The 21,627-nt window shown below is 40.4% G+C and overlaps 1 protein-coding gene across 2 annotated transcripts in view; it reads left to right on the top strand.

Moving 5' to 3' along the window:
* Cacul1 (CDK2 associated cullin domain 1) overlaps window positions 1–21,627 on the top strand; it is an 86,262-nt gene that overhangs the window by 26,766 nt on the left and 37,869 nt on the right. For both annotated transcript variants that reach the window (XM_036174452.1, XM_036174444.1), the window contains exons 2-3: window positions 1,133–1,259; window positions 2,088–2,190. In XM_036174452.1, the coding sequence (XP_036030345.1) occupies window positions 1,133–1,259; window positions 2,088–2,190 (230 nt within the window). The remainder of the gene's footprint in view (window positions 1–1,132; window positions 1,260–2,087; window positions 2,191–21,627) is intronic.

The raw sequence follows: 21,627 nt of genomic DNA, 5'->3' as shown, positions 1-21,627 counted from the left end.
GTCATGAGTTATAGTTAATTTAAAAAGCTGTGTTTTAGATGTAATTTAGCTTGCTAAGCTTGGCTTATTTTAAAATGGTCATTACCAAGTCAGAGAGTCAATACTATTTGAGGTAGCTTTCTTGGTGGGGAATAGGGGTACCAAGTGAAACTTTGGTGAGTTTGTATGAAAGCACTTCTGCCTCCTCTTTTATTATTGTCTTTGATATATTTCTACATTTAATTGACGACAGTGTAAGATGACAGACCACTTACTAGCAATCCAGAGAAGAAAATAGGTATGACTTTCCTGGCTACACAGAGCTGTATGTGATGTGGGCCCATGGTTCTCAAACTTGAGCAGTTTTGAGGGTCATCGGTGAAGGGAGTGTTGAACAGATTCTAGGGTCTCTTCCAACTCCAGTGTTCTAATCAAGCCTAGGGTGGTAGACTGGCTGCTTGTGTGTGTCAACTTGGCACAAGCTAAAATCATCAGAGAGGAGGGAGCCTCAGGTGAGGAAATGCCTCCATGAGAGGCATGTTTTCAATTAGTGATCAGTGGGGGAGGGCCTAGTCCATAGTGGGTGATGTCATCCTTGGGCTGGTCCTAGGTTCTATAAGAAAGCAGGCTAAGATTAATTATAGAAGGCCATAGTTCTTGGAACTTTGTAGTTCATTGATGGCTCATTATATCACATAATTGTGACAGTCTATATTTGAGGGTTAGGCTGTATTTGAGAATGCTTCATTGATGATAGAAACTTACAGCAAATTGAGAAAGTAGCCAATGGCTGCTTAACATCCTGACTAGGGTGTGTGTGCGTGTATGCTTATGCTCTCTCTCTTCTGCTCATTCTCTCTCCCCTATCTCCTTTCTCTCCCTTTCTTCTCTCTTCCTCCTCACTTCCCCCCTATTCTTTTTTTGAGACAGTGTCACTGAGCTGTCTCAGAGTTCGCTATGTGGATCAGACTGTCCTAGAACTCAGAGATACCTGCCTGCCACTGCCTCCATCTCCTAACTTTCTCTGTCTCTTTTAAAATTGGAATGGGATGGGTAAGTTATAAAAGGATAGATTTTTTTAATGAGTATACACTTGTTATGATTTGTATTTCCATGTTGCATATAGTAATGCTTATTTTACTTCTATTTGTAGTAATGAATGTTATAACAATTGAAGATTATAAGAGCACATACTGGCCAAAATTAGATGGTGCCATAGATCAACTTTTAACCCAGAGTCCTGGTGATTATATACCTATATCCTATGAACAGATTTACAGGTAAGTTACCATTTAATTTGTCCAAGTTTAAATGGGATTTGATTGCTGACAACATGAATGTGATATATAAAGCATGTAAGATGAAGTTGGACGTATATAATTCTCCACCTAGTGGATTGGAGGTTTGGTCTAGAAGTGATTTTCAAATCAAGATAGAGTATATACCACACTATTAACTTCCACCTCTGCTTGCTTGCCTGTCATATGCAATGAAAAACCTCCAAGGCCAATGAGAAAAACTAGTGGAGTATTTGCTGTAAGAATACATGGTTTTTAGGAGACCCTACTTGTAGTCCTGTTAATGCTTACCAATATGCAGTTCTAACTCTCTTCAGCATTTTGTTACCTAGCTCTCGGTAAATGGAAGCAGTAGATTAGGAACTGGGGTGGGAAATGAGATCAACACAGTGACAGGAAGAAGTGACAGCCATGTTGTTTCTCATGACTGGTGTACAAGGAGGATGGATGTATTGTAAACACCTTTGTGAGTCAGAAACTTTCTTTTCTGATTATCACTCCTTTATTTTGACAAGTTTTTAAAAAAAAAGTGAGAGAGAAGCTGACTTATAAGGAGTTACCACATTCAGACTATAGATCCTCATTTTGGATTATCTTATGCTTATTTAATGTGTACTGTCCAGGTCATTTGAAGTTAGTGTGCAGTGTTCTTCCCATCAGAACACTGACTGGGGAGGGTAGATTTTTCTTCCAGTCTGGTTGATCACCTATTGTAGGTTGATGAGTTTTATTTTGAAAGCATGCTTTAACATGGGATTGTGGGGAATGCTTCTTCATTGACTTGGTTTTTGTGCCTGTTTCTTCTTGCAGTTGTGTATATAAGTGTGTATGCCAGCAGCACTCGGAACAGATGTACAGTGATCTGATTAAAAAGATAACCAGTCACTTAGAGCGAGTCTCCAAGGAGCTGCAGGTAAGGAGCTGAGTGCATCAGTGTTTGCTGCTTTGGTGTTTGTGGTGGGGTGGAACTCGGCTGTTTCATCAACAGTTGGGAGCTTGTTAATTTAATTTACCACACAAGTATATACTTTCTAGTTGGATAACTGACTAAATGATCTAATCTGTAGAATAAATTGTTTGTAAATTTGACATAAATTATGGAACTTTTTATTTGGAATATATTTCAGTTCATAACTGATATACAATGTCAGCATTTCTTTTATTTAAAACCATGTTCTCTGTTAACTTTACTACCTGGTGAAATTAAAAAAAAAAATAGACCCAATATATTTTAACTTCTTTTTTGAATTTGTGTTAGCTTTCAAGAGTGAGTGGTTTGCCTCCTAGTTTCTAATACTTGTAGTATGAACAACTGAAGCTATTGGCAAACCCTTACAGAAGATCTTAACACCTGGGAAACAGCAGAAAACACTCAGTGGGGTGCCTGACCTCAGATACTAGCTCATGCTAGAGCCAGGTCACACTTGGATTCTGGTGTAGCAGTAACAGGGCTTACAAACTCAGGCAAGTAGGTGACCAGGGCTCACTCTACAGTGAGGAATGGCTCCAACAGTAGGCTGTGTTTGATAATTTTGATAATGGTTCCTCACTCACCTTGGGTTTTTTTTTTTGTTTTTGTTTTTGTTTTTTTGTTTTTTTTTTTTTCTTTTCATTTTATCTTGTGTGTGTTTGGGGGGCAGTGTGCACATGTACCACGGGGTGCCCTTGCTATAGTTGGTTTTCTCCTTTCACTGTGTGCATCCCAGGGCAAACTTAGTTCATTAGGGTCGGTGTCAGGTGTCTTACATGCTGAGCCACCTCATTGGCTCAAGGTTTTTTTTGTTTTGTTTTTTTCCCTTATTTTTTCTCAATTATTGACAGAGCTACATTTTATAAAATATACAACTTTGCCTATTATTTTCTTCATCTTTTTGTAACTGAATACACCATAATTGTTAACAAATATATTTACTGCCTGGGTATCATGTGTCAGTTGAACATGTAACCCCAAAACTGTTTATTATGCCTTAAATAGTTTGCTTTTAATTCTGGACTCACCTTTCTCCTCAAATTCTCCTTAAAGGCAGCTTGCTGCTTTGGTCTGTCTGTCCTGTGTCCTTTTGATTGAGAACGATTAATCTTTAGGTAGCCTTTAAACTAATAACACTTGGATGAACAATCAATCTGGTCGGTAATGTCATCTTGTTGTTTGTAAAGATACCAGGTTAGACTCCCAAATTTCATTTTTGTGTCAGAGTTTGTGATTCGTCATCCAGCTAATACAACATTTTACAAAACTAAATTTTAACTTCCTATTAGGAAGGACTTATTAAACATTAAAACAAGATAAAGTTGCTGTGCTCTTTTTAGTATTTAAAAAACTGTCAGTAAATGTGAAGTTATATATGATGTAAAACCAGGGGATTTATTTTTACAGGCCATACACATCCCAACGAATCTGAAACATACTGTTTTCTTTATAATTTTTTTCCTTGATGTTCTGGGCATCATATACTCAGGACAGTGTAGTTGGAGAGCTTCTCTCCAGGTCCCACCAAGCTCTGTTAGTCCGACAACTCACTTATGAAATAAACACACAGACATTTATATTATTTAAACTGCTTGGCCATTAGCTCAGGCCTACCATTGTCTAGTCTTACTCTTATATTTAGCCCATTTCTATTAATCTATACTTGGCCACATGGCTCGTGGCTTACCAGTACCTTATCTCTTTCTTGTCATGGCGGCAGCTGGTGGTATCTCCCCACCCGAGCCTTCCACCTCCCAGAATTCTCTTCTCTCTTGTCCTGCCTATACTTCCTGCCTGGCCACTGGCCAATCAGAATTTTATTTACATAGAGCGATATCCACAGCAGGTCAGTGCATGTAGGCAAGTGCTCCCCCACTGAGCTGTGCTAGTTCTTGGCTTTTTTGAGACAATCTCACCTGGGCTTCACCTAACAAACACCTGCTGAATTATAATTGTACCAGGCCACCAGTGATCCTTCTGCCTTAGCTTCCCAGGTGCTGGGATTATGGGCGCACCCCACCCTGCCAATGTTTAATTGACTTTTTTTAGAAGATGGTAACCAGTTTTAAATAGCTAAAGTAGGTAACAAAATGGGGACAGAGTGGGAGGGCAGGGAGGAAGATACCATGATAGATAAGGACATCATGGGAATAGGAAGAGGCCGGGTGCTGGGGAGGCTCTCAGGAATCCACAAGGTTGACCCTACCTTGGTCCGCTGGCAATGGTCCAAAGGGTGCCTGGACTGGTCTGCTCTGGTGACTGGTCTAGTGAATAACCTAGCTGTCATCATAGAGCCTTTGTCCAGTGACTGATGGAAGCAGATACAGAGATCCATGGCCAGGCACCAGGCTGAGCTCCGGGAATTCAATTGATGAGGTAACTACAGGCAAGGGACATCGAGATCATGATGGGAGGACATGCAGAGATGACCGGCCACACTAGTGGAAGCCCATAAACTGTGGACTGGTGGCTGTGGAGCCCCCATAGGACTGGACTAGGCCCTCTGGATACAGAAGATGGTTGTTTGGCTTGAAGTGTTTGGGCGGCACTCAGGCAGAGGGATCGGGATCTATCCCTGGTGCATGGGCAGGCTTCTGGGAATCCGGTGCCTTTGGTGTGATGCCTTGCACAGCCTTGGTGCAGTGGGAAGGAGCTTGGACCTGCCTAGGCTCAGTGTGCCGGTATCTGCTGACTCCCCATGGGAGACCACAATTTGGGGGATATGGGGATGCGGAGTGGCGTGGGAGGAGGGGGGGATCCGTGGGTGGAATGTGGAGTGAGTAGAAAATTTCTTAATAAAAATGAAAAAAAAAATGGGGACCTCAGACCCTGGTCCCAGCTTTGTCACTTATTAGTTGTAGGCCTTTTTATTAAACATGTTAAAATCATCTTGTCATCTTGTTCAACATTAAGGTGAAGTAGCTTTATTGAAATATCTGTGGTCCCTTTATACTAAGTTGTAAGATACCTTTTTTCTTCTGCTTCCTGCCTTGCAAAAATCTTCTCAGTATTATATTCATTTCTGTTCACCTATAGAAAGCCTTCCTGGAATTCTTGCCCAACCCTCAAAACAATACAGAACAGAATAGAACAAAACAGAATAAACAGTTGGCATTTGTTTATGGACTCCTAGTAACAAGCCTGTTAGGGCTGTGGTGGTTGTGTTATGGTCTTTGTATTCATGTCCAACTACTTCTCTGGCTCATGGGAAGCAAGGACTCTGTCATGTTTCTCTTTTTAGCCTTAATATCTGGCACAACCATAACTCAGAAAACACTTGAGTGGATGCTTGTCAACTGAGTTTGACTTGTACCAGTAGTAAAAGTATCATGACTAGTTTTTTGATAACGGATCTTCATGTTCTCTAGGTAGTTTTCTAGGTAGCTTAGGTAGTTTTCATGGGGACCAGAAGACTATGACAGGTCTTACAGGGCAAGACATTGTATTTGGATGGAGCATGTTATTTGCAACCTGGTTTTTAAAATTCTTGAGCCATAGTAGTATTGTGGGATGAGTTGCATTTGGCATACAAGCAAAGATTGAGCATTGCAGTTGACAGATCAATGGGTTGGACCCACAGGGCATCAGCCTCTGTCAGGGGCATCTTAAAATAGCTACTGGTTTGACTTATTTATCCATCTTTAAAGGCACATTCTGTTGGAGACATTCAAAAGTGCTTGTGAAATAGCATTCTATATTTATTTTTGGTATTGACCTAAAAGCTAGAGAACATTGTTTTCAAATCTTAATAAATTAGTCTGTGCTACCCTACAAAAATATTTAGGTTTGACAATCTTAACATTGTTTTAAAACACATACACCTTTCATTTTGGAATAGTGTCTTCTACCTCTTCGATAACTTAAAAAGTTGCTTGTTGTTGAATTGGTGAAACAAATAGCTGAACCCACTTAGTATTCTTCTCACTTGTTGCTTCACTTGATGGTTATCTATATTCTATTTGAGATTGTTGTGACTGTTTAGCATGGCTAGTTTTCTTTTTAATCCCTCTTCCTATAATTTTTGACTTCTTTAAACGCCATAAGGAAATTCAGATTAAAAAATTTTTTTCTGTATCTCCAGAGTGTTTGAATTTTTAGTTTTTTTTTTTATTCTCTCATTAATGGAACTAGTTATATACAGAAAATTGTTTTACCAATTTAGCAAATAATCTGCATAGTTTTTGTTTTTGTTGTTTGTTTCTGAGACAGGATCTTAGTATGTAGCCCTGACTGATCTGGAACTTGCTAGCCTCAGATAAATCTACCTACTTCTGACTCTGCAGTGCTGGAATTAAAGGTGTGCACTACCATTCCTGGCCTAGCTGTTTAGTTTTGCAAAGTTCTGTTTAAATTTATAGAAATCACTATGCTTGGGCTGAGGGCCCGGAGCAGGACTTTCAAAATGCCTGCTGAGTTCAAATTACTTCTGATAGATATGTCACATTCATGGCTAAGTTGGAATTCCTCTATTCAACTCACCTCTCAGGCTTGAGATCTCACATTCATATTTGGGTCCTCTTTCTTCTTTTGCTTTCAGGTTCGATCAGTTAGTGGGCTATCATACTAATTCCTGCTCCAGTGCAGTATTCTTTTGTTTGCCTTTAAAGGCTCTTCATCCAGTTCAATAATGTCTTAAGAATCCCTAATTTGTGACCATATATTCTATGGTGTGCATACATGCATGTGTATGTGTTTGTATTTGAGACAGCACCTTACTGTGTAATCTCAGCTGGTCTCAAACTTACAGAAATCCACCTGTCTCTGGTTGCCAATTCTGGGATCAAAGCTGTGCACCACATGCATACCTAGCTTGTGGCTATATATTCTTGTTCAGAAACTTAAAGACTCTACCACCTGTTTCAAGTAATTATAGTTAAATTCTTAGTCTTTATTTAAAAAAAAATAACCCTAAAACAAAAAAACAACTGAATTGGTTTATTAGTTGCAAGCATTTCTGTTGGGAAATTTGATGTAGCTAGCATTTTCTATCCTAAGTATGCAAGGTATTCTATTAGGTACAGTGGGGATGTCCCTGATAAGAAGATGTGTTTTTGTTCACTTCTGCTGAACAGTTTTCAAAAATAAGACCAGAACTCAACAGAAAACTCAGGAATTAGAGAGCAGATGTCTGAGATGAGGAAACTTATGAGAGAGGAGCTTGACATGTGAACCATCTGCCTGCTAGGGTCACCTACCTATTCTGGAAGGGGAGGAGACCACTGTATTCCAAAATATGTGCATGGACTCTACTATTGAGCTGCACCCCCAGCTTTGGACTGTTGAAGTTAATAGAACTTGAGGGGAAGATATAATATTGACCATCCAAGTTCATCAAACTGAAGAATAGATCCCAGTAACACTAAGAATGACAAACTGTAGACTGACTTCTTCATGCTTAATATGGTCTAGACTTGCTAGCACCTTTAGTCATGAGAAACAAAGTAGATTCTCTCTGGAGAAAATAATTCTTCCTTAGGCATGAATCGTTAATAATTTTCATAATCATTGTCTGGCATTCAATCAGAAATAACCAGAGTTGGAGAGTTAGATAATTGTAAAGTTTTAAGAAATATCAGATAAGAACGGATAATTCATCACCATTAGTCTCTTTAAAGAAATACTATGGAGCATTCTTCTGATAGAAATATGTCTTGATGTAATGGTTTTTGCATTATCTTGTTATATTTTATTTTGTCATATTTTGTTATCTCTTAGAAGCCTGTTCTTTTCTAATGAGAGACAGAAAGGGAGTGGATCCAGAGGGGAGGAAAGGTGGGAAGGAACTGGGAGGAGTAGAGGATGAGGAAATTGTAATCAGGATATATTGTATGAGAAAAGAATCTATTTTTAATAAATGGAAAAAAAGAGTATTCTTATGATAGAAGGATGTTTATAGGTGAAAATTTGGTGATTCATATTGGTGTGAAGAACAATAACAAAATAGGTATGTTTATGTAAATTATGTTTCTGTTTTTACATTAATTTACTGGTGTATGTATATGTATGTGACATAAAGAGCCATCTGGAGAGAGGGAAGGGTAGGGAAGACTCACATACTACAGTGCACATGAGAAGTCAGAATAGTTTGCAGGAGTCGATTAGCTTCACCATGCCAGTACTAGGGATCAAACTAAGGTCTTCAGGCTTGGCAGCAATTACCCTTATCCACTGAGCCATCTCATTGGCTCAAATGATGCTAATTTCTTAGAGGGTATAAAAGATACATGTAACCAGAACTCATGACAATAATATATAAGGGTTTGGAAGCAAATTGATTTAAGATGTTCTAAGGACACTGTATTATTTGGAAAGTAGCAAAGTACTAATTTATTTTAGACTAAATTAAGGCAAAGATACAAACTGTAAACTTGGGGTAACCTACAAAGTGGAGTAAATATAACATGATAATAGAGGGAGAAAATATAGTAATTCAAACTAATCAAACCAAGAAAGGGAGGAAAAGGGCATAAAGAATAGATGAGGCATAGGATAGTAATAACTTAAACTTCATTCGTCTATCATTATATGAAATGCTAAAAGCTAAGTGCTGCATAAGAAAAAGCAGTAACCAGAAGCATGGAGTCCTGCAGCTCTACCAAATGTTGCTGCCAAGAGGCACAGATGAAAGATATGGATAAGGAAACAGAAAAATTGAAAGTAAATGTTGGAAATGTTAGACAAGGCTGGGGTATAGCACGAATCTTAAATGGTCTTATTAATAAGATCAAACCCAAAGCCAGGTATTGGGGTGAATGCTGGAAGATCAGAGAAGCAGAACAAGCCACAGCCACCTCACCTTGCTAATTCCTCAGCTGATCCTGTTTCCTCAGACTGGAATCTTCTGAGTCTTCATCCAAATGGATCTCAGCTGAACTGCTTTTTGAAAGCTTGAAGCTTAACCAACCATCATAAACAATGACAATTATCCATAAACCATCAAATGACCAAAAAACACCCACGCCACCTCTTGGGAATATGAGCGTAGTCTTCTTAAAATTACTTCCTGCTTTCTGGGTGTGAAGACATCTTTTTCTTTTTTAATTTTTAATTTTTTTCCATGGGTTCCCCTGTCCTTCCCCCTCCCACACCTACCCCTACCTTCCTCTCATCCCCTCCCCTCCATTCCCATCTCCTCCAGGGCCAAGACTCCCCTGGTGGATTCAGTACAGGCAGCACCTGTCCCCTCCTTCCAGGCTGAGCAAAGTGCCCTGTGTAAGCCCAAGGTTCCAAACAGCCAGCTCATGCACTAAGGACAGGTCCTGCTCCCACAGACTGGGTGCCTCCCAAACAGTTCAAGCTATTCAATTGTCTCAATTATCCAAAGGGCCTGATCCAGCTGGGGGCTCCACAGCCTTTGGTTCATAATTCATGTGCTTCCATTCGTTTGGCTATTTGTCCCTGTGCTTTTTCCAATCTTGGTCTCAACAATTCACGTTCTTACAGTCCCTCCTCTTTCTCAACTATTGGACACCTGGAGCTCCACGTTGGGCCTGGCTGAGGATCTCTGCATCCACTTCCATCTGTTATTGGATGAGAGTTCCAGCAAGACTGTTAGGGTGTTTGGCCATCCGATCACAAGATTAGGTCAGGTCAGGCTTTCTCTCGACCATTGCCAGCAGTCTACAGAGGATGTATCATTGTGCATGTTAGGGGACCTCTCCAGCACTCTGCCTATTCCTGTTCTCATATGGTCTTCATTTATCATGGTCTATTATTCCTTGTTCTCCCTTTCTGTTCTTGATCCAGCTGGGATCTCCTGCTCCCCTAAGCTTTCTTTCCCTTGAACCTTGCCCTTCATTACTCCCACTGTCGTCCAGGTTGTTCATGTAGATCTCATCCATTTCTCTGTCATTGGGTGGTCCCTGGGTATTCCCTAGGGTCCTATTTCCTAGGTAGCTTCCCTGGAGTTGTGTTGCAGTCTAGTCATCGTTGTTTTACATCTAGTATCCTCCTATGAGTGAGTACATACCATGTTTGTCCTTCTGAGTCTGGGTTACCTCACTCAGGATGATTTTTTCTAGATCCATCCATTTGCCTGCACACCTCATGATGTCATTGTTTTTCTCTGCTGAGTAGTATACCATTGTGTATATGTACCATATTTTCTTTATCCATTCTTCAGTTGAAGGGCATCTAGGTTGTTTCCAGGTTCTGGCTATTACAAACAATGCTGATTTGAACATAGCTGAGCAAATGCCCTTGTGGTATGATTGAGCATTCCTTGGGTATATGCCCAAGAGTGCTAGAGCTGGGTCTTGGGGGAGATGGATTCCCAATTTTCTAAGGAAGCACCATATTGATTTCCAAAGTGGCTGTACAAGCTTGCATTCCCAGCAGTGGAGGAGAGTTCCCCTTGCTCCACATCCTCTCCAGCCTAAGCTGTCTTCAGTGTTTTTGATCTTAGCCACTCTGACAGGTGTAAGGTGGTATCTCAGAGTTGTTTTGATTTGCATTTCCCAGATAGTTAGGGATGTTGAGCAATTCCTTAAATGTCTTTCAGCCATATGAACTTCCTCTGTTGAGAATTCTCTGTTTAGTTCTATAGCCAATTTCTTAATTGGACTGTTGGGCATTTTGATGTCTAATTTCTTGAGTTCTTTATATATTCTGGATATCAGCCCTCTGTCAGATGTGGGGTTGGTGAAGGCCTTTTCCCATTTCTGTAGGGAATTTGTCACTTTGTCTTGTTGACCGTGTCCTTTGCTCTACAAAAGCTTCTCAGTTTCAACAGGTCCCATTGATTGATTGTTTCTCTCAGTGTCTGTGCTACTGGTGTTATATTTAGAAGGTGATCTCTGGTGCCAATGTGTTCAAGAGTACTTCCTACTTTCTCTTCTATCAGGTTCAGAGTAACTAGATTTATGTTGAGGTCTTTGATCCACCTGAACTTAAGTTTTGTGCTCGGTGACAGATAGGGATCTATTTGCAGCCTTCTGCACATTGACATCAAGTTATGCCAGCACCATTTGTTGAAGATGCTTTCTTTTTTCCATTGTACATTTTTGGCTTCTTTGTCAAAAATTATATGTTCATAGGTGTGTGGATTAATGTCAGGGTCTTCAGTTCGATTCCATTGGTCCACATGTCGGTTTTTATGCCAGTACCAAGCTGTTTTTATTACTGTAGCTCTATAGTAGAGCTTGAGGTCTGGGATTGTGATGCCTCCAGAGGTTGTTTTATTGTACAGGATTCTTTTGGCTATCCTGGGTTTTTTGTTTTTCCATATGAAGTTGAGTATTATTCTTTCCAGATCTGTCAAGAATTGTGTTGGTAATTTGATGGGGATTGTGTTGAATCTGTAGATGGCTTTTGGTAAGATCGCCATTTTTACTATGTTAATCCTGCCTATCCATGAGCATGAGAGGTCTTTCCATTTTCTGACATCTTTAATTTCTTTTTTCAGTGACTTAAAGTTCTTGTCATATAGGTCCTTCACATGCTTAGTTAGTGTAAGCCCAAGGTATTTTATTTCATTTGTGGCTATTGTAAAGGGTGATGTATCTCTGATTTCCTTCTCAGCCTGTTTTATTGTATATAGGAGGGTACTGATTTTTTTGAGTTGATCTTGTATCCTGCTATGTTGCTGAAGGTTTTAATTAGCCGTATCAGTTCCTTGGTTGAATTTTTGGGGTCACTCATGTATACTATCATGTCATCTGCAAATAGGGAGAGCTTGACTTCTTCCTTTCCAATTTGTATCCTCTTAATCTCCTTATGTTGTGTTATAGCTCTGGCTAGAACTTCAAGACCTATATTGAACAAGTATGCCTTGTTCTTGATTTTAGTGGTATTGCTTTGAGTTTCTCTCCATTTAATTTGATGTTGGCTGTTGGCTTGTTGTAGATTGCCTTTATTATGTTTAGGTATGTTCCCTGTATTCTTGATCGCTCCAAGACCTTTATCATGAAGGGGTGTTGGATTTTGTCAAATGCCTTTTCTGCATCTAGTGAGATGATCATGTGGTTTTTTTCTTTGAGTTTGTTTATATGGTGTATTACATTGACGGACTTTCGTATGTTGAATCACCCGTGCATCCCAGGGATGAAGCCTACTTGATCATGGTGGATAATTGTTTTGATATGTTCTTGGACTCTATTCGCCAGAATTTTATTGAGTATTTTTGCATCAATGTTCATGAGGGAGATCGGTCTGTAGTTCTCTTTCTTTGTTGCATCTTTGGTTTAGGAATCAGGGTAATTGTAGCCTCATAGAAGGAGTTTGGTAATATTCCTTTTGCTTCTATTGTGTGGACCAATTTAAAGAGTATTGATATTAAGTCTTCCTTGAAGATCTGGTAGAATTCTGCAGTGAAACTATCTGGTCCTGTGCTTTTTTTGATTGGGAGACTTTTAATGACTGATTCTATTTCCTTAGGGGTTATTGGACCATTTAAATGGTTTATCTGGTCTTGATTTAACTTAGGTATGTGGTACCTATCCAGAAAATTATCCATTTCTTTTAGATTTTACAGTTTTGTGGAGTAGAGGTTTTTGAAGTATGACCTGATGATTCTCTGGATTTCCTCATTGTCTGTTGTTATGTCCCCCTTTTCATTTCTGATTTTGTTAATTTGAATGCTCTCTCTCTCTGTCTTTTGGTTAGTTTGGATAAGGGCTTGTCTATCTTGTTGATCTTCTCTTTGTTTCATTAATCCTTTGTATTGTTCTCTTTATTTCTATTTTATTGATTTCAGCTCTCAATTTGATAATTTCCTGGCTTCTGTTCCTCCTGGGAGACCTTGCTTCGTCCTGTTCAAGGGCTTTCAGGTGTGCTGTCAAGTCACTAGTGTGAGATTTCTCCAGCTTCTTTATGTGGGCATTCATTGCTATGAATTTCCCTCTTAGCACTGCTTTCATAGTGTCCCATAAGTTTGGGCATGTGGTGTATTCATTTTCATTGATCTCTAGGAAGTCTTTAATTTCTTTCTTTATTTCTTCCTTAACCCATTGGTGATTCAGTTGAGCATGATTCAGTTTCCATGAGATTGTAGGATTTCTGTAGTTTTTTCTGTTGTTGAAATCTAACTTTAAACCATGGTGGTCTGATAGAACACAGGAGGTTATTCCAATTGTTTTGTATCTGTTGAGATTTGCTTTGTGGCCAAGTATGTGGTCGATTTTAGAGCAGGTTCCATGGGGTGCTGAGAAGAAGGTATATTCTCTTTTGTTCGGGTGGAATGTTCTGTAAATATCGATGAAGTCCATTTGAGCCATAACATCAGTTAAGACCATTATGTCTCTGTTAAGTTTCAATTTGGTTGATCTGTCCAGAGGTGAAAGTGGGGTGTTGAAGTCTCCCACTATTAATGTGTGGGGTTTTGTATGTGATTTAAGCTTTAGTAATGTTTCTTTTACATATGTGGGTGCCCTTGTGTTTCGGGCATAAATGTTCAGAATTGAAACATCATCTTGGTGGATCTTTCCTGCAATGAGTATGTAATGTCCTTCATCATCTCTTTTGATTGATTTTAGTTTGAAGTCTATTTTGCTGGATATTAGGATGGCTACACCAGCTTGCTTCTTAAGTCCATTTGATTGGAAAGTCTTTTCCCAGCCTTTTATTCTTAGGAGGTGTCTGTCTTTGAATTTGAGGTGTGTTTCTTGAATGGTGCAGAAAGATGGGTCCTGTTTTCCTATGCATTCTGTTAGTCTGTGTCTTTTTATAGGTGAATTAAGTCCATTGATATTAAGGGATATTAATGACCAGTGATTGTTCGTTCCTGTTATTATTTTTATTTTTTGGTGGTAGTGTGTGTGTACTTCTCTTCTTTGGGGTTTACTGCTGTGGTGTTATCTATTGCTTGTGTTTTCATGGGTGTATCTGCCTTTCTTAAGTTGGAATTTTCCTTCTAGTGCTTTTTGTAGGAGTGGTTTTGTGGATAAGTATTGTTTAAATCTGGCTTTGTCTTGGAAGGTCTTGTTCACTCCATCTATGATGATTTGAAAGTTTTGCTGAGTATATTAGTCTAGGCTGGCATCCATGGTCTTTTAGTGTCTGCATTACATTTCAAGGTCCTTCTGGCTTTCAAAGTCTCCATTGAGAAATCGGGTGTTATTCTGATGGGTTTGCCTTTATAAGTCACTTGGCCTATTTCCTTTGCTGCCCTTAATATTCTTTCTTTATTCTGTACATTTTGTTGTTTAATTATTATGAGGCGTGGGGAATTTTTTGTGGGGTCTAGTCTGTTTGGTGTTCTATAGGCTTCTTGTATCTTCATAGGCATTTCCTTCTTTAAGTTGGGAAAGTTTTCTTGTATGATCTTGTTAAATATATTTTCTGTGCCTTTGAGTTGGTATTTTTCTCCTTCCTCTATCCCTATTATTTGTAGGTTTGGTCTTTTCATGGTGTCCCAAATTTCTTGGACATTTTGGGTCATGACTTTGTTGGTTTTAGTGTTTTCTTTGACTGATGAATCTATTTCTTCTACTGTATCTTCAACTCCAGAGATCCTCTCTTCCATCTCTTGCATTCTGTTGGTTATACTTGCCTCTGAAGTTCCTGTTTGTTTACTCAGATTTTCTATTTCCAGCATTCCTTCTGCTAGTGTCTTCTTCATTTTTACTGTTTCCCTTGCTTTTTCATGATTTTCTTTCAGGGACTTATTGTTTTCTTCTGCTTTAATTGTCCTTTCGTCTAGTTTTTTATAGTGTTCTTCCCATTTTTTGTTTATCTGTTCCTCCAGTTTATTTGTGATTTCTTCTATAAAAGGCTCTAGCCTCTTCATGATGTTACTTATAAGGATGTTCTCTTTTTCTCCTTCTTCTCCTTCTTCTTCCTTCTTTCTTCTTCTTTCTTCTTCTTCCATTCCGTGATGTTCAGGTCTAGCTGTTGGAGAAGGGCTAGTTTCTGGTGATGCTATATTGCTGTTTGTTTTGTTGTATGTACTTTTGCCTTGGCGTCTGCCCATCTCCTTGTGGATTCGTTCTTGGTTTTATCAGTGTACTTGGTCCAAACAGACCTGACAGATTTTGGGAGCCTCTCTCTGGTCCAGATGAGAGTGCTGGCCAGATAGCAGCTGGGGGGCTGGATTCTGAGTCTCGGGAAGTCCCTGGAGTTTCCTTATCTTGTCCAGATGGGAGCTCCTCTTGTCCAGATGGGAGTTCCAGAGCAGGATGGAATGCTGGACACTGGTCTCTAAGTCTCCGGAAGTGGCTGGAGTCTCCAGCAGATGGGCAAGGCGTTGAGGTTGTAGTGTCCACTGGAGGGTTTCTCTGGTCCACATGGGAGTTCCAGGGTGTATGGGAGCCGGGGGCTGGTCTCTGCATTTCAGGAAGTGGCTGGTGTCTCTGGCAAATGGGTGTGGGGGCAGGGTGTGGAGACTTCAGGGTCTGCCTTTGGTGTTGGAAAAGGGGAGCCTTCCCACTGGGCCAGATGGGAGTTCTGGGGCGGATGTGGGTGAAGACATCTTTAGGGAATCCTGAAAAGAAAATTTTTTAGGTTAATTGTCAAGTCGTGTATCATTTGTCCAGTCGCTGCATAATGAGAAAGTGCAGGGCTTGTCTCACGTCCTTGTTTGAGTAGTCTATGAATCTGGATCATCTTATCTAGCCATCTCAAAATTGTCTTGAACAGTTTGTAGTCCAAAGCCGATCTTTCTGTGGTGTTAATCAGCTTAATGGTATTATCGTCGTCCAAGACCATGTGGAATCGTCAGTTGCTATGGGGTCCCATCATCCTGTTGTAGATTTCAAAGTTTCTGTTAAGTGTGGCCATGGTTCACTGTAGAATTTTTTTGTGCTTCCTATGTGGTTTGGAGTAATCACGGTCTGATGTCTGTCTGTCTCTTGGAACCATGAACGTTCTTCCCTAGAAGAGAATATCTTCACAGCAATTTCTCCCCACCATTTGTCTTGCCAAACTTTTCCAAACTGACCTTTGCCGATGCTTTCTTGTAACATGATGGTCCTGGCAATTCTTCTCTGATCAAGCAGCAGTAAACCCTTTGTCCCAGGAAGCAGCATCACTGCAGTCACCAGCACGATGAGAAGGAGCCAGCAACTTGGAACAGCAGTCACTGCCTCCATGGTCCCACCACCGTTTGTGGCTTGGCCTTGGCTGCAAATTTTCCTTAGAAAGCCTCCTCGGCTGGCCTCAAACTTGGGATCCTCCTGCCTCTGCCTCCTTCAGCAAATACTACCAGCGTGCACCACCACAACCGGCAACACGTAGCTCATGCCTGGGGCCTGCAATGCCACAGGAAAGTAGCTTTTTCATGAATCCATACCACAAACATTGGGCGCCAGATGTAGCATGAATCTTAAAAGTTCTTATTAATAAGATCAAACCCAAAGCCAGGTATTGGGGTGAATGCTGGAAGATCAGAGAAGCAGAACAAGCCACAGCCACCTTACCTTGCCAATTCCTCAGCTGATCCTGTTTCCTCAGACTGGAAGCTTCTGAGTCCTCATCCAAATGGATCTTAGCTGAACTGCTTCTCGAAAGCCTGAAAGCTTAACCAGCCTAATTCCTGCTCTTCATGCCTTATGTACCTTTCTGCCATCACTTCCTGGGATTAAATGCCTGGCTATTTCCAGGGTGGCCTTGAACCCAGAGATCCATGCCTCCAGAAGGCTAGGATTAAAGGTGTGAGTGCCACCATTTTCTAGCCTCTGTATGTAGTGGCTGTTCTGTTATCTGACCCCAGATAAGTTTATTAGGGTGCACAATATTTTGGAGAACACAATACCATCACACTGGGGAGGTGGCTCAATGGGGAGTTTTAAGTCCCAAGAGCTCATTCATAAGCCAGACATATAACACTAGTGCTTCTATAGGGAAATGATGTGGAAGACAGGAAAATCTTTGGAGGCTCATGGGCCAGGCAGTCTGATGTGCATCAGAAATGATGATGATGGGGCTGGAGAGATGGCTCAGTAGTTAAGACACTGGCTGTTTGTCCAGAGGACCTGGGTTCAGTTCCCAGCACTCACATGGCAGCTCATAATTTTCTGCAACTCCAGTTACAGGGGACCTGACACCCTCACCCAGGCAGGTAAAATACCAATACACATAAAATAAAAATAAAATCATTTAAGAAAATGATGACAGTAACAGCAAAGGCTCTATCACAAACAAGACAGAAGATGGGGGTGTTTATTTTAAGAAAATATAATTTAGAATAAAATTTAAAATGCTAGGTTAGAAAACTGAAGTTTTTGGAAAACAAAGGCCTTAGCATTTATCTCAAACAACAGATGAGACCTAAAGAAAGCATGAAAGCACAATGCCAGCTTGTTAGACCACTGCATTGTTTATAGCCACCTGCGGGGTGTTTACCCATCAACCCCACAGTTCCTCAGAGTTTTCTTGAGTGCAAGCAGCAGGAAATACTAAATAGAAGGATTTAGATTGTGGAAATGAACAGATAGGAAATACAAGATAGCCTTGAGAGGGCCTGGAACCTATTCTAAGAGCCTTGAGTGTCTCTGCCCCAGGGTATTTATAGAGACGCCAAGGGGTGGAGCAAAAGACCCAATCCTCCCCCCCAAGCACAGCCAAGTGCAGACCATCTCAGACATCTGTACTCAGGCCCATGGTCCTAATCATCCTCTATGTGGACCTGCTGGGTAAAGCAACGAGGAACCTGAAAACGGGCTCCCACAGCCACCCAGATAACCGTGGTTCAGAGCAGAAGGAACATGCTGCTTAAAATCAAAAGCTGACCAATGCAGTGAAGAAGAAGGCAGCACCAACGAAGATTCGTCAGAGAGGGGAGAAGAGGACTTGATGGGCAGAGGCTGCTCTGTGAGAGATGTGGGCTTGCCCAGGTCTTAAGGAGTAGTCCTGCGAAGAAAATAGGGAAGGGTGTTCCGGTGGGGTTGGCAGGGGAAAGGTAGACTAGATTCAGATGGTAGAAGCCCTTGAATGCCAGGAGTTGCGTATTAGAGGATCAGTGTCATAAGATGGATTGGAGTAGGAAGGATGGGATATGAGGAAGTGCTGACTGTGGTGGACTGACAGGTCATCTGTAATTCTAGAATCTAAAAAATAAAAACCTCTAAAAGAGGATGTCTTTTCATAAATTTGGCATCCAAACTCATGTATTAAAACTTGATCTAGGGACTAGAGAGATGGCTCAGTGATTAAGAGCACTTGTTGCTCTTGCAGAAGACCCAGGTTCCATTTTCAACACCTACATGATGGCTTACAATCGTTTGTAACTCCAGTTCCAGGGATTTGGATGCTTTTTTTTTTTTTTAAACAGCTTTGAGCATTAGGCTTGCATGTGGCACATACGCATACATGCTGGCAAAACACTCATACACATAAAAACAAGACAAAACTTGATCTCAACTTGTGTGAATAATTTACTGGGACTCTTCTTAATTTTTCTCCTAGAAAAAGCAGTGTTCCCAGGCCCTACTCGTCTTTAAATAATACATGATTATGTACTACAATGGCTTCTAAATTTGCCAAGCTCTGAGTAAACTAAGGTATACTCTTGGCCCTGGTCTTGATGAAACCATGGACCAGTTGGTAATAGAAAGGAGAAAGGCTGGCCTGGTCGCATAGTTCCAGACTATCTAGGGCTACATAGTGAGAGTTATTAGAAATGATACAGCTGTAGAACCTACAGATCATTTCTGTTTAAAGAAAATGTTAGGTGCTCATTAGAGGTGGGAAAATAGAAAGTCAATGTTTTAGAATTTTTGATTTTACAAATATTTAGTGTCTGTATGCTAGGCCTTGCTAGTACCTAGAAGCTAGGGTTACTGAAAAATTACAGCATGGCTTTATTCTTTAGCTTCTTTTAAGGAAAAGGTGTAATGGTCATTTTAATATTCTGAAATGTGAAGAGTGACAGGGTAGGAAGATAAACTGAGTTCCAAGTCCTGGCTAATTTTCTCCGCTGTGAAATTTCTCAAATTTATCTTCTATTTCCCATCTCATTAATTTAAGCCTCCTTGGATGCTCGACTAGACAATAAGAAAAGATACCTTGTATCTTGGCTTCATACTTTCCCCTAGTCCATTTTGATTTTCATACTTCTTATGCTACCTTTTTTTTTTTTTTTAGCCCTTTGACTCCATTTTCAAGAGCAAGGCCATAGCCTTTGATGAGGAGTTCAAGGCTCCTTGAATACTGAACTCTGCCTGAGAATTGCACAGCAGTGTTTTGCCTTTTCATTTTTTTTTTTTAATTGAGATAAGGTCACATATTCTAATATCTCCTTGTTAACACATACCTTACCACTAATTTCAGGACGTGCTAGTTCCAACTGAAAGGAATCTGTTGTGTTATGTAAAAATGTGTTACATTTGTTTATGCTGCAGAATATTACTTTAACTGTATAAAGGTGTGTTACATTTGTTTATGTTGCATTTGTTTAATTATGTAAAGATGTATTGCTGTTTCACCTTGCCTTCCTGGTCTAATAAAAAGCTGAATGGGCCAGTAGCTAGGCAGAAGAAGGATAAGCTGGGCTGGTGGGCAGAGAATAAGTAGGAGCAGAAATCTAGGCAAAGGCAGAGAGAAGAAGAGAACAAAGAAGAAAGAGAGGGACAGGCCTCCGGCCAGACATGGAGCCAGCAGGAAAGTATATAGAAAGATATAAAGGGGAAGGGGCAGGGCAAGGTAAAAAGCCTTGAGGCAAAACGTAGATAAAGAGAAACAGATTAAAATAAGAGTTAAGCTAAGGCCAAGCATTCAAAACTAATAATAAGTCTCAGTGTCATGATTTGGGAGCTGGTTGGTGGCCCAAAAGAAAAAGCCTGCTACAGGAATCTACTAGTCTTTTTTAAAATTTATTTTTTTAATTCATTTTACATACCAACCACAGTCCGTCCCCCCCCCCCCCCCCCCCGTCCCGTCCCGTCCCCGTGTCCCCCCCCCCCCCCCCCCCCCCCCCGCCACACACACACACACAAGGCTGAGCAAGAGACAGCTGACCTGAACTTGTGGAAGCACATGGACACTAGACTGACAGCTAGGGAGCCTGCCTGCATGGGACCAAACTAGGACCTCTGCATGTGGGCAACAGTTTCGTTGCCTGGTCTGCTTGTGGGACACCTGGAAGTGGGACCAGGAGCTATCCCTGGTGCATGAGCTGGCTTTTTGAATCTATTACTCTTTAGCAGTCACTGTTTTCCTCCCCTTTGCTCCTGGCAGCCACTGAACCTGTTCTATAGATTTTGCCTATTTTGGATACTTCAGACAAATATATCACACAGTATATATATAGCCTTCTGGTTCGGGTAGTACAATGTTTTCAAGGCTTAGTGACACTTGATTAGTACCCCATTCCTTTTTATGGCCAAATGATATTCCGTTGTAAAGACAGATGACTGTTTGCTTAAACTTTATTGTAGGTAACTGGAATTCCCCCCACCTTGCTTTCAGTGATACATTTGAAATTAACAGCATTTAAGATGAGTTGGTAATGTAGCTTAATTTAATGACTATAACATTCTATTTTTAAAGCTGTCTTAAATTTGACGTGTGTGTGTGTGTGTGTGTGTGTGTGTGTGTGTGTGTGAGTGTGAGAGAGAGAGAGAGAGAGAGAGAGAGAGAGACAGACAGACAGAGACAGAGTGAGTGAGTTTGTGTGTGTGATGCAGAATCTATTAAAACAGCTGTGAAGCACTTTTCCCCAAGCAATTTTGTTGATAAGTTTGATGTACTTGGTTGAATTGCAAGTATATCTTCACTTTAACCACCTGAGCATTATGGCTTTTGATGTAGTTCATAGTCACTGACCATTAACAGTTGCTCATTTTCAATCATTTGGAACTTATACTGTGTATTACCTACGAAGCTGTTTAAGCAGAGACTGTTTCCAGGGAAAGACAATAACGAAGTGGGGGGAACAGCACAGATAATGCTGCCTTCAGGTCCTGATAAGGAGCAACCAAAAACAGGGGTGGGGGAATAGTAAAAGTTTTCATTCTTAAATCTCTAGACAGAACTTTAAATTTATTTCTTTATATTTTATGTGCATTGGTGTTTTGCCTGTATGTACGTCTGTATGAGGGTGTCATCTTGGAAGTTACAGTTGTGAGCTGCCATGTGGGTGCTGGGAACTGAACTGGGGGTCCTCTGGAAGAGCAGTCAGAGCTCTTAACTGCTGAGCCATATCTCCAGCCCCCTCTAAACAGCACTTTATAGAAGTGTTTATCAGCTGTTTTAATTAAAAAGAAGTTGACTGGGTATACAATATAATAAAACTAGTAATTTTGGTACCTTTTAAGATAAATATATCTTGGTTTCTAGTTACTATAATTGACAAACCAATCAGTAATGAAATTAGTTGAAACTAAGCCATAATTAGTCTGAACTTTATTCAGGCTGTACAAAAACTGACTTACATAAATAAGTCTTCTTACCCATCTGCCAGTAAAGGGCCAGCCATGTCTTGGTGTTAAGATCTGGGCAGGTGTTGTA

The sequence above is a fragment of the Onychomys torridus genome, chromosome 1 (genome assembly GCF_903995425.1).
Source record: "Onychomys torridus chromosome 1, mOncTor1.1, whole genome shotgun sequence".
Taxonomy (NCBI): Eukaryota; Metazoa; Chordata; class Mammalia; order Rodentia; family Cricetidae; genus Onychomys; species Onychomys torridus.
This window is presented reverse-complemented; position numbering and strand designations above follow the sequence as displayed.